This window comes from Stegostoma tigrinum, chromosome 27 (genome assembly GCF_030684315.1).
Source record: "Stegostoma tigrinum isolate sSteTig4 chromosome 27, sSteTig4.hap1, whole genome shotgun sequence".
Taxonomy (NCBI): domain Eukaryota; kingdom Metazoa; phylum Chordata; class Chondrichthyes; order Orectolobiformes; family Stegostomatidae; genus Stegostoma; species Stegostoma tigrinum.
Window position 1 is genome coordinate 49295914 of NC_081380.1, and position 17091 is coordinate 49313004.

The 17091-nt window shown below is 41.5% G+C and overlaps 1 protein-coding gene across 12 annotated transcripts in view; it reads right to left on the bottom strand.

Moving 5' to 3' along the window:
- ncor1 (nuclear receptor corepressor 1) overlaps nt 1-17091 on the bottom strand; it is a 382757-nt gene that overhangs the window by 59373 nt on the left and 306293 nt on the right. For all 12 annotated transcript variants that reach the window (XM_048557338.2, XM_048557340.2, XM_048557334.2 and 9 more), the window contains 4 exons: nt 8904-9004; nt 7305-7476; nt 913-1053; nt 246-326 (listed from right to left, as the gene is read on the bottom strand). In XM_048557338.2, the coding sequence (XP_048413295.1) occupies nt 246-326; nt 913-1053; nt 7305-7476; nt 8904-9004 (495 nt within the window). The remainder of the gene's footprint in view (nt 1-245; nt 327-912; nt 1054-7304; nt 7477-8903; nt 9005-17091) is intronic.

The following is a 17091-nucleotide window of genomic DNA, read 5'->3' on the forward strand; positions in this document are numbered from 1 at the left end:
AACGAACTGCCAAAGGAAGCGGTGGAGGCTGGTACAATTACAACATTTAAAAGGCAGCTGGATGGGTATATGAATAGGAAGGGTTTAGAGGGATATGGACCAAATGCTGGCAAATGGGACTAGATTTATTTAGGATATCTAGTTGGCATGGATGAGTTGGGCCCAAGTGGCAGTTTCCATGTTGTACATCTTTGTAATTCTATGACTATAAATCAATGCGGCAAAGATTGGAGGAGGAAGCTTACCCTGCATTATTGATCCTGATGGAACAGACCTATCTTTAGATTCTGCTAAATGTGGGCTTTCCCTTGCACGACTGATGAGACCTGCATTGGGGAAAACAGAATATATTTTCAATCTCTCATTTGCTGCTCTTAATTGCCGACATTTCTATTTAAAACAAAGAGAAAACCAATTTCTGAATGACTACATGGATTAAATCATAATTAAATGAAGGTCAGCCACAGGGTAATTTAGCTGAAAATTATACTATTTCAAAAATAAAGGTTAACTTGCAAATCCAGGAAGTTATTCAACAAATAGGTGGAACACTGCAATCCTCCTCAAAAGGTCAGATGTTCATTTAACAGATTTAACAGCATCAGCTTTCGAATCATTGTTTTTCAAATGGATCCAATCTGTAATTGTAACAAACACTGCGCACATGACGGCCAAAGTAAAACTTCCCCCAAAAACTTAGTCTGTTATCTTTAGGGCACTTTCTTAACATGATTATTCTGTGTTGATGGCATATTGGAGCTTCAGCGAATTCTTATTCCTCAGCTCTTTTGACACTACTTCTTTGAGACTGACATTATAGTGCAAACTTGCAAGATTCCTGATGTAGTTCTGTCAATTAATGGAAAGGAAACTGTATGTGAAACACCCAACAGTAATACACATCTGCCCTACCTTCATAAGGTGCAGATACTGAGGATTCACGCACTGGGACTCGACTTAATCCGCTTTCCATTAGGTCATAGGTCCGCTTGACCCCATGGACATCGTGGCCTGTTCTGGGACTCCTGGTTCCTTCTCGTATGTTTTTTATAGCTAGTGAAATAAACAGCACACAGGTGATAGGAAGCTAAGGCTTACAGGATCCCTTCTTTGTTACAAGATATTACCTGAAAACATCATTAACTATAAACTGTGCTTGCAACATTGATACAATATCCACTGGATAGTTGCCTATACCAGGCTGTATCTCAATTCCACTTGATGACTGGTTGAATTACTCATGTGCCTATATATGCATTGTCAGCCAACAAACACAGCAGGATCTCACTGATAGAAAGGAGTTGAATTCTGTCGGTTCTATTTTTTAACGTGCTTGTCGGATGCAAGGGCCACTAGTCAGGCTAGCATTTATCACCCAACCAATTGATTTTGAGAATGTGGCAGCAAGACACGTTCTTAAACCACTGCAGTCAACCTGGCTTAGGTACATAACAGTGTGCTCAGGAAAAGAACAACGGGATTTTGTTTTGACAAAGCAACAGTGAAGATCAGCAATAAATAAGTGCAAAACGGGATGGCATGAGATTTGAAAAGGTAATTGAAGGTGGTGCTATCTCCATGAGTCAAATGACAATGCTTCCATGCATCTGCTGACTTTGTACTTCTTGGTGTACAGACTACAAATTTGGAAGATGAGGTACAAGGAGTTATGGCAAACGGTCACAGCGCAGACACTGTGCACTGGTAGCGGATGGTGTGAAAGCTCAAGCAGAAAGGGGTGCCAAGCAAACAGATTGTTTTGCTCTGGATGATGTTAAACTTGGGTGTTGTTACAGCCTCATTTAGCCAGATTGGTACATCCATTCCACCTACATCCAAATTGCACACTGTAGTAGATGGGGAGAAGACTTTGGAAGTCAGGTGACTTAGTCATCAAGTGGGATTGAGATATGGTCTGATGTAGGAAACAATCCAGTGGATATGGAGTGTCAATTTGGTGTATGTTACAAACGCAGTTAATTGGATGATGTTTTCAGATTATAGCTTTTTGTTTGTAATATTATTATAATTTGGGACTATATTTTTAGAACTTTGGATAAATGGAATGGATCATGTGACATATGCTAGAATTTATCTTACAGCAGCTCTGGGTGGTTTATTTGTGAAAAGTCCAAAGGAAAAGGCAGATTACTGAAATGAAGGTGCTGCATGCTTACACTTGGGGATAATGTCAGCTGTTTCTAAGCCCATAATGAGAAAATGCAAAGTTTCCAACATCCAAAAAGGTGCTCCTGATGTCAGATTGTAAACAGTTCTGCTGAAACGTGCCCCTTCGTTTTTAAGATGCAAGATCGTGGTTATCAGCAATAAGCAATCAATAATTCTGGTTGGGCACAAGGCCAAAAAAAGTGTTTCCAATTACCATGCAGGAGATGGTAATATATACATATACATATGTAAGAAGCACTGGATAGCTAAGGAAAGGGTAGATCCATTCAAGGTCAAGAGGGGCAAATTTGTCTGTGGAGGAAGTGGGTGATGCTCTTAACAAATACTTTGCATCGGTGTTCACAAAAGACAAAGACATGTTAGATGAGGAGTCTCAGGAAGGATATGTTAGTATTCCAGGGCATGTCACAGAGTCATAGTCATAGAGTTACACAGCATGGAAACAGACACATTGGTTCAACCAGTCTATGTCGGACGTCTTGTTAAAAAAGAAGCTGTGCGTGTTTTAAAACACATTAAGGTAGATAGGTATCAGTGATAATGGGAACTGCAGATGCTGGAGAATCCAAGATAATAAAATGTGAGGCTGGATGAACACAGCAGCATCTCAGGATGAAGAGTCTAGGCCCGAAACGTCAGCTTTAGTGCTCCTCAGATGCTGCTGGGCGTGCTGTGTTCATCCAGCCTCACATTTTATTATCAAGGTAGATAGGTAGCCAGGACCTGATGGGATCTATCCCAGAATGCTGAGGGAGGCTGGTGAGCTGGGGCTTTGACAGAAATCTCCTATAATTGAAGAAGATACCGAGAAGTCCCCGACGACCAGAGAAAAGCCAACATTGCTGTTTCGTATAAGAAGGGCAAAAAGGATAATCTAGGAAATTACAGGTCGGTGGACCTTATACCAATTGTACACAAATTACTGGGGAAGATTCGTAGGGATAAGATTTATTTGCATTTGGAAAAATATGGACTTATCAGCGATAGGCAGCATGGCTTTGTGTGGGGGACATTGTCTCGCACAAACTTTGAGTTTTTTGAGGAAGTAACAAAGGTGATTGATGACAACAAGGCAACATGTTGTCTACACAGACTTTAACTAGGCCTCTGATAAGGTCCCTAATGGCAGGCTGATACAAAAGCTGAAGTTGTGTGAGATCCACAGTGAGTTGAGAAGATGGATATAGAACTGGCTTAGTCAAGGCACACAGAGAGTAGCAGTGGAAGGTATTTTTCTGATTGGAGATGTGACCGATGCAGGAATCAAATGATTTGGAGAAGAATGTAGGTAGCCTGTTTACTAAGTTTGCAAACCACACAAAGACTGGGGGAGCGGACAGGAAGAACGTGCAGAGGATACAGCAAGTTATTGATAGACTGGAGACTTGGGCAGAGAAATAGCAAATAGTTTACTCCAGACATGTGTGAGGTGATGTAGTTTGCAAGATATAATGCAGGAGAGAAGTATACTGTAAATGGCAGATCCCTTAGAAGCATCAGCATACTGAGGGATCTAGGCAAAAAATGAAATGGATAAAGGTGGTCAAGAAGACATACAGAACGCTTGCTCCCATCAGTTGGGCATGGAGTATAAAAACTGGCAAGTCATATTGCAGCAACACAGAACTTTAGTTAGGCCACATTTGAAACACTGTTTACAGTTTAGGTTGCCACACTATCAGAGGGACATGAAGGTTTTATAGAAGGTATAGAAAAGGCTTATCAGGACATTGACTGGTTTGGAGGGTATTAGCAATGGAGAGAGATTTGGAAAACTTGATTCGTTTCCACTTGAGTGCCGAAGGATCAGGGTCAACCTCCTGGAAGTTTACAAAATTATGAAAGGCATGTAAAAGGTGGTTAGTTGGAGTCTTTCTCCCAAGGTAGAAATGTCAATTATAGAGACACAGGTTTTAGGTAAAAGAGAGAAGTTTAAAGGAGATGTAATCGACAAGCTTTTTACAGAGGGTGGTAAGTGCTTGGAATACACTACCAGAAAAGGTAGTGAGGCAGATACAATAGCAATGTTTACGAGCCCTTTGTCAGATACATGAACAAGCAGGGAATAGAGGGCTATGTCCGTGTAGAGGCAAAACATTTTAGTTTAAAAGGGCATCATGTATCAGTGCAGTCTTGGTGAGCCAAAGGACCTATTCCTGAGCTGTACTATTCTTTGTTTTAGGAGAACGGATCTTTTTGAGATCAGGTTAAAAGCACTGCCACAAAACTACAGAGAGGGCAACTGAAGTTTTTGGTCTCGTGGTTTGCAGGGAATTGGAATGCAAAGAGGGATAGACGTTAGGCAGGTCTGTACCTAAGCAGAGAAAATGCTAACTCAATACTTTGTTATCTGGAATTGTGGGAGTTCACATTCATTCTGAATCCCTCATTCGTGAGAATTTAAAGTAAGGTTGCAAGTTCTGCTCAGCTGAAGCTAGAGGGAGAATCCGAGGAAAATTTTCACGGTGGAAGGCAGCAACAAACTCGACAGCTGCTGAACACTTTGGATAGGCTCCAGGAGATTGGATGTCCAATTAAAAGGCCAAATAACGTCCCAAACTTGGGGTTTCCATCATAATTAAAAAGTAGAAAGGGGTAAACTTCTTTCAGTAGGTTAGAATATAGGTTTTCTGTGAAAAGGAAATAGTGTTTAATTAAGTGTGATCAGAGATAATGGGAACTGCAGATGCTGGAGAATTCAAGATAACAAAGTGTGAAGCTGGATGACCACAGCAGGCCAAGCAGCATCTCAGGAGCACAAAAGCTGACGTTTCGGGCCTAGAGCCTTCATCAGAGACTCTCTGATGAAGGGTCTAGGCCCGAAACATCAGCTGTGCTCCTGAAATGCTGCTTGGCCTGCTGTGTTCATCCAGCTTCACATTTTGTTATCTTAGTGTTTAATTAAGTGTTTTGTCTTTAATCACTGATGGAGTAAAACATATTTAAAAATGTGAAATCTTGACTGAAGTTTTCAGTAAATATAGAACTTAGAACATTACAGCACAGTACAGGCCCTTCGGCCCTCCATGTTGTGCCAACCTGTCATACCGATCTCAAGCCCATCTAACCTACACAATTCCATGTAGGTCCATATGCTTATCCAATGATGACTTAAATGTGCCTAAAGTTGGCGAATCTACTACCATTGCAGGCAAAGCGTTCCATTCCCTTACTACTCTGAGTAAAGAAACTACCTCTGACATCTGTCCTATATCTTTCACCCCTCAGTTTAAAGCTAACTGCAAGTTTGAATTTTTTGTTAATCTGGAATCATTCGCTACAATGATTCTAACATGTGAGTGAGCACCAATGGTTATGGAATACCAAGAATGTGCCTCTGATATAAATAGCTACCTGACAAAACTGTTGAGTGAATAGAACATGGCATTGACAGTTAAAGTCAAGATCTTGGGACTGTTGCCGTCTATAGTTGCTTGAAGACACAAAACTTGAGCACCGCTTACAAAAGAAATGTTGTAACTTTTCACCTTGCATTTATTAGGACAGATACAAGAACTCAAAATTTCACAGGGAACAATCATTTATACTGCATGAGGAAAGGGTGCTGGCTGATTGACAAGTATATTGTTAGTAAATTAAAACAAAATGGTCCAAGCCATCAGGAATTATGTATGAAATATTAGATTTGTCCCCTCATAATTTTGTAAAATTCCTTGAAACGTGTCATGGTAGTGCAGTAAGTACTCAAGTACACAGAATGGTGATGTTTCAAAGGTGTGGCAAAATATGATTTTGGATGTAAGGGTCAAACAAATGACTGATCAGCTAAAACCCCAAAAAGCCCAGCAACATATCATTTGGCATTTTACGATCCATTATCATTTTCATAATCAACACTTGGTCATGTATCCCAAATCCGTACCTTTACTCATTCTCTTCTACTTTCTATGCACTTCACTGGTGCCACCACAACCGACGATTTCTAAAACTTTAACGCAACCTGTATTTGGAAAGCCTGTCTCAGAATATAGCATTTTTCCCTGTATTTTTTCATGGGTTCTGTGTGTCCCTGGCAAAGCCTGCATTTGTTGCCCATTCCTAACTGTTCTTGAGCTGAGTGACTCACTAAACTGCTGCATAACAAAACTGAATCCATCACATTGTTATAGATTTTGGGTGGTGGGTAGTCCAGAACAAGGAAGGAAAGCTGATTGCTTTCCTTTAAAGACATAAGTGAACTCATGTTTTTGATGACAATTGACAATTTCACAACCACCAAAACTGAGATTAACTTTTAACTAAATTGAAATTCACAGCTGTCATGGTGGGAATTGAATCCACATTCAGGCAGCATTAATCTGAGCCACTTTATTCTTAGTGAAGTGGCACTAACATCCCCCACCTCATATACACACATGTACATCTCTAATATCTTCAATATTTTAAACTAATTTCCCTATTTACAAACATTTCTGTTCCCTTTTAAAACCTGGTTTCCAACTTATGTCCTTTCAAGCCTGCTGGACTTTTGATAACGCACCCAATATTCAACTCTTCACATAAGAATATAAGACCTACTACCCAGAGTAGGTAGTTCAGCCACTCAAACTTGCTCTATAGTTTGTTCTGATTGTGGCACTATCATCGCTCACATGACTCGTCATCTGTTAAGTCATGAAAATGAACCTTAGCTATTCTTCTGTTGGGGTGCAGCCAACCCAACTCTATCCTTGACTAATCTCTTTATATATTAACTTTCAGGGAAGCTAACTGGGCAAAGAGGAGGAGCTATGCCTGTGTTTCCCAATTCTGTGATTGTTGGAAATCTAAAATAATAACAGAAAATTCTACAAATTCTCAAGTTTGATATCATCGATAGACAGAGAAACAGAGTTAATTTTCAGATTTCATCTTCCTTTTGCTTGTTCTGCTGAAAGGTCTTCTCTCTCCACAGATACTGCTAAACCCGTCAGCTATTTTGACATTTCACATCCAACCATCTTACAGCCACTTAAAATTTCATGTGCATCCACCCCAAGAATATCACTTCAAACTAAAAGAATGAGGATGAAGAGTATGGAAAATGTCACAATACTGTTTAGAATCATTGACACAGAATACCATGATGTGTAATTAAGAAACAGCGAACTTACTGTCATATGACAGGATGTGGCCACTATTACTTTCATAGATGACATGGCCTTTTGATATTGCCTCTTCTCTGGACTGCTCAGGGCTGCCTGATTCTTCAGCAGCTAATTTGCTGATTGCACCCTTCAACAATGTGTCTGCAGCAATGCCCTGTTGTGACAGGCCTGGAGTGCCCTGCAAATAAAATACATCTTCATTTTATTCTCATACAACATTCTCTCTATGTTTAATCAACAGCTCTTTTCAGTGGTTCAGGGCTTCAGTTGAATTTTGAAGCTTTGTTCCCACAGGCTCTGCGGGAAAGAAATCCCAGATACAGATTGCTGTTTACACTAAGGATCCAGTTGGGAGGGGCACAGGATTTCCATCCCTGCAGTTCTAATCTTCCATCACTCAATCCAGTCATGAGCATAGTAGCATTTAGTGTTTACCAAGATTGGATTTGGACAGAAGCTATATCCTCCTTTTTTGCCTGGCATCACTTTAGATAATTGCCATGTATTTTTCAAGTGCTCTCCCACAGATTTCCAGATTAATGGATTTGATTTCACCAGTTGTCCTTAGTGGGAGCTAGCAGCAAAATCTCTGGGTTGCTAGCCTTGCTATTGCAGTTCTTCATAGGGGCCCAGAAGTTTTGAACTCATTAGATTTCTGTCAGTGTGTTTAAACTAAAAGTTTACCATCAAAAATTTTCTTTTGTCTTTGTTAGGAACAGTCAGCCATTCTGCTCTTTCAGCCTGCCACAATACTCAGTAAGTTTATCACTGATCTGGTTGCGGTCTCAACTCCTCCTTCTCACTTCCAAGCCCTTTTCCAACAAAATCTGTCTAATTCAGCCTTGGATCAATTCAATGACCCAGTCTCCATTATCTTCTGAGGAAAGAAATTCCTGTCTAGCCCTCTCAGAGAATGTTTAAATAAAGTCACCCTCAAATCTTCAACACTCCAATAGGTTTAAGTGAGGTTAATTCATTCTTGCACCATAAGTCCTTCAGCACAGAAGCAATCTCATGAAGCTTCTCTGAATTGGTTCTAATACATTTATACAATTTTTCAAACAAAGAAGCCAAATTGTACATAGCACTCATTACATGGTCTCACAATGCCCGTTACGTCTGCTGCAATAACTACTTTTTCATTGCTTTTGTATTTAATTTCCCATGCAATAAATGTCAACCTTCCACTTATCTTCCGAATCACTTGCTGTACCTACACGCCAACATCTGGTGATTCACATACTAGACATCAAATCCCTCTGCTGATTATTATATTTTAGTTTCTGCATAAAGGAAAAAGACTGAGTAGGCAAAAATGATTCCTTGGATATGTGTTCCTTGGTTAAGTATTGATAGTCTCAGTGGGGGTATCAGAGTAACCGCTGACGCTCACAAAACTATCTTTAGGAGAATCAATATTTCTAGCAGGTTCATTACAAAAAAAAAACGTGAAAGCCTAGTATGGGAAATAGTGAAATCTGGCTGAGCAGGCATGGGTACGGACTGGAGTGGATACTCTCCACACAATATACATGTAACTTTCAGACAGTCTACACTGACCACTTTAACTAGTGAAGTGGATATGGATGTGTTACATGTAAATACCTGAGTGATGGAACCTCGATAAGGTGGTGTTTCTGCAGAAACCTTGCTTGCTGGGCTGCTTCGTGTTAGACTTGCTTCCTGCATGTTTCCCATAGGACCACCTGTATGAAGAGCAGGAACAACATCAGACTCTTCTCACCAGTTACCACATCACGTAAATATGTTGTTTCAGTAACAATAATCAAAGCAACAAAATACATTGTTCAGAACAAAAGAGGAAAACAATTAAAAAGTAACATTTGTAGTTCACTTACTGGGTTTTCGGCCTGCCTCTTTCAGCTTGGTGAATACAAGCATATTTAAAGATTGTCGAATCATAGGAATTACAGTACCAGATGTGGCTATTTGGCCAGCAAACAAATAGTAACTCTCTGAAATAGTAGATGTGCTTAATTTCAAGTAAGATTGGGAAGGGGATGATCCAGTGGTATTGGCCCATCTTGGTAGCAACAAAATAGATACAGCTAGGAAACAGGTTCTGGCTGAGAGAGCATAGTTTGGAGCTTAAAAAAAGCACAACCTCACAGGTAATAATCTCTGGATTGCCACCTGAGCCGTGTGCAAACCAGCACTGGTAAATCAAATTTGGATAAATGTAACAAATAAAAAAAATTTTTAAAAAAGGAATAGAGTTGAGGCAGGAGGGAAAATTCTAATGAGAAAAATAAAAGGTCGTAAGAATAGCAGAAGGGGACTGAAAGACAACAAAACTAAGAATATGGCAGCAATCAAGACTAAATGCTCTAAAAGGTAACAAAAAAACCCTAAAAGCTGTGTACCTAACTGACTGTAGCATTCATAACAAAGCAAATGAGTGATCTGATAGCATGCAATGAAGTGAAAAATATGATCTGATAGCTATTGCGGAGGTAGAGCTGCAGGATGACAAGGATTGAGTTCTGAATATTAAGAGGTACAGGGCATTCAAGAACAGGAGGCTCGCGAAAGGTGTGAGTCACATTCCTAAATTAAGTTGCTATTGAAGAGTTAGGAATGACCTTGCTTTGAAATCAGAATATAGAATCGATCTGAGTTGAGAAGAAGAATAGTAGGGTAAAGAAGTCGCTAGTGGGAGTGATCTGCAGGCCTCCAGATTAAAAAACACAATGCAGGAAGTACGCATCTAGTAACATTGGGTAACCTGACATGGGGTTGGCCATTGTGATTAATTCATAATGTATTCAGTTCAGTTGACGAGAACAATGTGGTTTTGTTCCAACCAGGGGTTAGGCTATTTTAGATATTGTAATGTGTAATGAAACAGGTTTAATAAATGTCTTCAGAGTAAAAGATCCCCGAGAGAACGGTGACCATAACATGGTACAACTGAGCATTCAGTTTGACAGTGAGAAATGTGGGATAGAAACAAACAAACTTAACTAAACTTGAATAAGTGGTAAACTTAAATAAGGGCAATCACATAGGCATTACGGCTGAGTTGGTTGGAGTGGACTGGAAAAGAAATTTAGCAGATAAGACAGTTTAAAAAAAAGAGTGGCAGACATTTAAAATAATAGTTTATGACTCACAACAAAGCTATATCGCAGCAAGAATGAATTTCAGGAAGGTTATAAGCCAACCATGGTAAATTAAGGAAGCTAAGGTGCATGTCAAATTGAAAGAAAAACACAAAGATTAACGGTAAACCAGAAGAGTGGGAAATCTAAAAGAAAACCATGACAAAAAAAGGGAGAAAGTAAACTGACAGCAAACTAGCCAGTGATACAAAAATGAGCCGTAAGAGCTTCCTTAAACAGCCAAATAGGGGAAAAAATGTAGTCAAAGTCAACACAGACTCTTAGAAAATGAAGTTGAGGAATAAAAATGGGGAACCAGTAAATGGCAGAAGAGTTGAATAAATATATTGTATCAGCCTTCATGGAAGAGAATATTAACAGTTAAAAAATATTAAATAATAAAAGGGCAAAAGGGGAGATGAATTAAACACTGTTGAAAATTATTAGGGAAACTAATAAAGGCTGATAAAGTTCCTTGGACCTGACGGAACGCATCCCAGGTTTTTAAAGGCAGCACCTACAGAGATTGCAGGGGCACTGGTAGCAATCTTCCAAGAAACCTTAGATTTAGCAGAAGTCTCAGGGAACTGGAAAACAACCAAAGTAACACACTATTATCCAAATGGGTGGCAGATGTAAAAGGTAATTACAAGCCAGTTAGCTTTAATTACAAGAGACTCTAACATCTTGCAAAGATACATAATTTAATTAAGTAGAGTTAACATGGTTTCACAACAGGGAAAGCATGCAGGACAGTGAAAGGGAAAGTAGTGGATGCGATGCTTTTGGATTTTCAGAAGGTATATGATAAGGTGACACACATTAGGCTACTTAAGAGAAGAGCCTATTACGCTGTAGGCAGTACATGAACACGGATTGAGGATTGACCAACTATAAGAAGTCAGAATTGAGATAAGGGGTGCACTTTCAAGATGGCAACCTGTAGCTAGCAGAGGGATCAGTGCTGGGGCCACAAATATTTACAATATGTACTAACGCCTGGGATGAAGGAAGTGAATGTACTAAGTTTGTGGATGATACAAAAATAGACAGAAAGGCAAGCGGTGAGGATGACACAAAGAGTCTACAAAGACAGGTTAAGTGAATTGCAAAAATTAGAACATGGAATATAAAGTGGGATATTTTTAAACTTGTTCAGGGGAGTGGGCCTCACTGGCTGGGCCAGCATTTACTGCCCATTTCTTTTGTCAGGAGGACAATTAACAACCACCTATATTGCAGAAGGTTTGGAGTCACATCTTGGCCAGACCAGCTAAGAATGACAGATTTCCTTCCCTAAAGGGCATAAGTGAACCAAATAGGTTTTTACAAGGTTTTAAGTAGCCTAATGTGTGTCACCTTATCATATACCTTCCGAAAATCCAAAAGCATTGCATCCACTGCTTTCCCTTTCACTGTCCTGTTTTTACAGCAATTGACAACAGCTCCGTAGTCACCATTGGACTAGATTTTTAAAATAATTCGGATATTACCATCTAACCTAGGTAGACTTAAACCTCAGAGATAATGGGAACTGCAGATGCTGGAGAATTCCAAGATAATAAAATGTGAGGCTGGATGAACACAGCAGGCCAAGCAGCATCTCAGGAGCACAAAAGCTGACGTTTCGGGCCTAGACCCTTCATCAGAGAGGGGGATGGAGAGAGGGAACTGGAATAAATAGGGAGAGAGGGGGAAGGCAGACTGAAGATGGAGAGTAAAGAAGATAGGTGGAGAGAGTATAGGTGGGGAGGTAGGGAGGGGATAGGTCAGTCCAGGGAAGACGGACAGGTCAAGGAGGTGGGATGAGGTTAGTAGGTAGATGGGGGTGTGGCTTGGGGTGGGAGGAAGGGATGGGTGAGAGGAAGAACTGGTTAGGGAGGCAGAGACAGGTTGGACTGGTATTGGGATGCAGTGGGTGGGGGGGTGGGGTGGAGAGAGCTGGGCTGGTAGTCTGGTGCAGTCGGGGGAGGGGACGAACTGGGCTGGTTTAGGGATGCAGTAGGGGAAGGGGAGATTTTGAAACTGGTGAAGTCCACATTGATACCATTGGGCTGCAGGGTTCCTGGGCGGAATATGAGTTGCTGTTCCTGCAATCTTCGGGTGGCACCATTGTGGCAGTGCAGGAGGCCCATGATGGATATGTCATCTAGAGAATGGGAGGGGGAGTGGAAATGGTTTGCGACTGGGAGGTGCAGTTGTTTGTTGCGAACTGAGCGGAGGTGTTCTGCAAAGCGGTCTCCAAGCCTCCGCTTAGTTTCCCCAATGTAGAGGGAGCCACACCGGGTACAGTGGATGCAGTATACCACATTGGCAGATGTGCAGGTGAACCTCTGCTTAATGTGGAATGTCATCTTGGGGCCTGGGATAGGGGTGAGGGAGGAGGTGTGGGGGCAAGTGTAGCATTTCCTGCGGTTGCAGGGGAAGGTGCCGGGTGTGGTGGGGTTGGAGGGCAGTGTGGAGCGAACAAGGGAGTCACGGAGAGAGTGGTCTCTCCGGAAAGCAGACAGGGGTGGGGATGGATTGTCATTCGAACATTAGCCCAGTGTTCTAGATTATTAGTACAGCAACATTACAGCTATATGACCAAATCTCTCCAGCTGTAAGGTTACGTACTTTCGGCAGCAAAGCAGAATAGCTGAATTTTATTTAAATGGGAAAGACTGCGGAAAAGCTGCATCACATAGCTTTATGGGTCCTTGTGAATGAATTGTAAAAAACTAGCATACTAATTCAGCATTTAATGGGCAAGGCAAATGGACTGTTGGCCTTTGTTCTGAAGGGAATGGACTATTAAATAGGGAAATCTGGACAAAGTAGTCGTCAGATCACACCTGGAATGTTATGAACATTTTTGGTTCCCTTATCTAAAGGAAGATACATCAGAATTGGAAGCAGTCCAGATTGATTTCAGATATGGAGAGATTTTCTTTGGAAGAATTGTTGAGTAGGTTGGGACTGTACTCATTGAAGCTTAGAAGAATGACAGGAAACCTTGAAACATACAACATACTTCGGATGCTTGACAGGATAGATTTGGCAAGATTGTCCCACGGGGGAAACAGTCTTATTCCAGACAGCATAATCTCAGAATAACAGGTTGTACATTTAAGACAGAAACGAGGAGGAATTTTCTCTCAAAGGGTAGTGAGAATCTGTGGAATTCTTTACTGTAGAGGGTGTCGAGGCTTAAGTGCATTCAAGACCAAGATAGTAAGGGAATCAAGGTTTATGGGGATAAGGCAGGAAAGTGGCATTGAGGATTATTAGATCAGCTATGATCTCATTGAATGGCAGAGCAGACGCGATGGTCTGAATGGTCTACTTCTGTACTGACTTATTATCCTACTCTAAGGTCAAACTACCCTGTATACCCTACATTTTACTCATTGATGTGCCGATTGAAGAGTTGTTTAAATGCCCCTAAAGTATCTGACTCCACTACCTCGACTGGCAGCTATTTTCCATGCAACCAGCATTCTGTGTAAAGAACCTACCTCTGACATCTCCCCTATACCTACCTCCACTCACCTGAAAATTATACCCCCTCGTAATAGCAATTTCCGCACTGTGGAAAAGTCTCTGGCTATCCTGTCTATCTATGCCTCTCATCATCTTGTAAACCTCTACCAAGTCACCTCTCATCCTTCTTCACTCAACTGAAAAAAGCCTTAGCTCCCTCAACCTTTCCTCATAAGACCTCCCCTCCAGTCCAGGAAGCATCCTGGTAAATCTCCTCTGCACCCTCTCTGAAGCTTCCACACCCTTCCTACAATGAGGTGACCAGAACTGAACACAATATTCCAAGTGCAGTCTAACCAGGATTTCATACAGCTGTAGCATAACTCTGTGACGCTAAACTCAATTCCTCTGCCAATGAAAGCCACCATACCATACGCCTTAACAGCCCTATCAACTTGGTTGGCAACTTTGAGGGATCTATGGACACGGACCCCAAGATCCCTCTGTTCCTCCACACTGCCAAGAACCCTGCCATTAGCCCTGTATTCTGCATTCAAATGCAACCTTCCAAAATGAATCATTCACACGTTTCTGATCATTGTTATCTCTAATCAATTAACAACTGATCATAATTATCTCTGTGAAGCAGACGCGATCACAGGCAATCTTAAAAGTGGCACCTGCAGGCCACAATTCACAAAGAAAATCCAAGATGTCTTGGCTGATTATTCTATCCATGAACTGTTTAGTACTTGACAAAGTTTCCTCGCATGCAGTGCTGCAATAGTGGCTTTAAATTTCATTGGGAGATGGGGAGGTGGGTCTCCGTTTTTCTACCACACTCATAATCCTTTACTGTATTTGTATGGCATGGCTTGCGTTGCATGCAGTGGAATAAGACAACCATGATGCTTCCTGTCAGAGTCCCCCATGTTGCACTGTATGGAGTACTATGATAAACTATCATTTATGAGAGATAGGAATGCCAACTGATTACTCTTCTTATTGTTTCTGATTTACCAAAGAGAGACTCATTGGAAATGTGACTGATGGATCCAGCCGCAGGAGAATAATAAAAACTAACAGAACTATGGAAGCTGTAACGCTCAGCAGGTCTGGCAGCATCTGTGAAGAAAAAGAGAACATCAGTTCTGAGAAAGGGTCACTGGGCCTGAAACATTAATTCTGATTATTTTCTTCATAGATGCTGCCAGACTTCCTGAGCTTTTCCAGCAACATTGTTTTTGTTCCAGAATTTAAAAGTTCATTCTTTTGGATAGTTGATAGATTTTGGAGTTCTCTGCCTCAGAAGCAGGGGATGTGGGGGTAATTGAATACTTCTAAGCCAGAGGTAGATAAAGTTAACGGAATCAAAAAAGTGACTGGGAGTAGGTGAAAATGTGGAATACAAAACACAAATAGGTTAGTCTATGATCTTACTGAATTGTGCAGCATGTGTGAGGGGTTGAATGATCTACAAACACGCTCAATTCATACGTGTGTCACCTGGAATTACCCAGGTTAGAGCCACAAAACACCCACATTCACAACTGAGGATGAAACAGTTAGGAGTGTTTGATTTACTTATTGTCACTTGCATTTTAGAGTGAATAACACAGTAAAATACAGTGAAAAGCATCAACAGTCATTACAATCTGGCCCCATTTTGAATACTTTAACAATAAAAAGGATAAAAGACATAACAGAGTCCTGAGCTGGCTCAGTAATGACACCTGTGACATCACCCCTCCTCCATAACCTCGCTGCTGCTTGTGCCAGGACCACCAATGTAGGAGTCATCATTCTTTAGGCACCATCTCTTTGCTGCTGTGTCCATCTCGCTGCCGCAACGCAAGGTCCCAGGCTGATCGCGCACACACCCCACAACCAGGAGTCCGCAGCTCTATGCATGCCAGCACCAATAGTACCTGCTCCAGGTCTACTACAACCAGAAATTTCTGGCTCCACTGCCAGACTAGACCAGGCTGTTGCCGTCTTGCCAAGGGTCCTGCTGCGGCCACCCTCCGGGATGTTGCCTTGGTGCCACCATCTTGAAAAGCCCGCTGCCACCATCACCTCTGACTGGGGAGGAGCATTGCTGTTGTTGCCAGTCCTGAACATTGGAGATGTCTCTGCTGCCACTTCCGCCACAGCCTCCAGTCACAGTGAGGAACCATGTCTGCTGCTGACTGCTGGGTGGAGCCACCATTCTGCACACGGTTCACTCTAGTTGCCACGCCAATTTTGCTGACTAACCCACTGCAAAAAGCTCCAGAAAAGAAAATCCCCAGAAAACAAAAAGAAGGAACAACAGAAGTGGAAAGAAAGAGGAAAAAAAACCATCAAGCACGCACTCAGGGGCAGATAAGCACTGGGCATGAGCCTGCATGCAGCCCTGTTACTCTGCCACCGTCATGGATTGGAGTTGAAAAGCTCTTCACCACAACCTTTAAAAATTACATGGATGACCACATGAAATGTTGTAACGTTCAAGGCTTTGGGCCAACTACTGGAAAATGGCATTAGTGGGATGAGTTGGAATAGGTGCGATGGTTCAAAGGGTCTCCTCTGTGCAGTGTGACTAAATTCCATATGACAGCACCATAACAGTATTCCTAATCAAACCACTCCTGCCCAGCTTCAACTGCTGACCTCTGTGTCGAACTGCAGGCAGCCACGTGTATGTGGGCCTCTGGAACCTCTAAATCTGTTTTGAATATAGACGAAACCACTGATGTAAATGCGGATGGAGTAATTCCCATTAAGTGCAAGTAATTGAATACAGCTACCCTGCTGACTTGCTCCAGCATTCATTTTTCAAAATTTTCATTCATGTGGATGAGAGAGTCACTATTTATTCACTACGTTAACATTTATTCCTCATCAGAAGGCAGTTAAGAGTCACCGAAATTGCTGATGATCTCAAATCACATGTAGGCCAGACCAAGTTAAGGATAGCAGATTTTCTGCCCTGAAGGACATGAATGAACTAGATGAGTTTTTACTACACTTAACAATGGTTATATAGTCACCATAAGGCTAATTTTCAATGTCAAATTTTATGGAAGTCAAATTTCACCATCTGCCCTTTGGGGAATCTGGGTTCCTAGTCCAGTGACATTACCATTATACCAGTGCCACCCAATTACTATTGTTTGAAGGATTCTGCGCTCTCAGAAACAGGAATCTTTAAACGGGAACAGGAATTG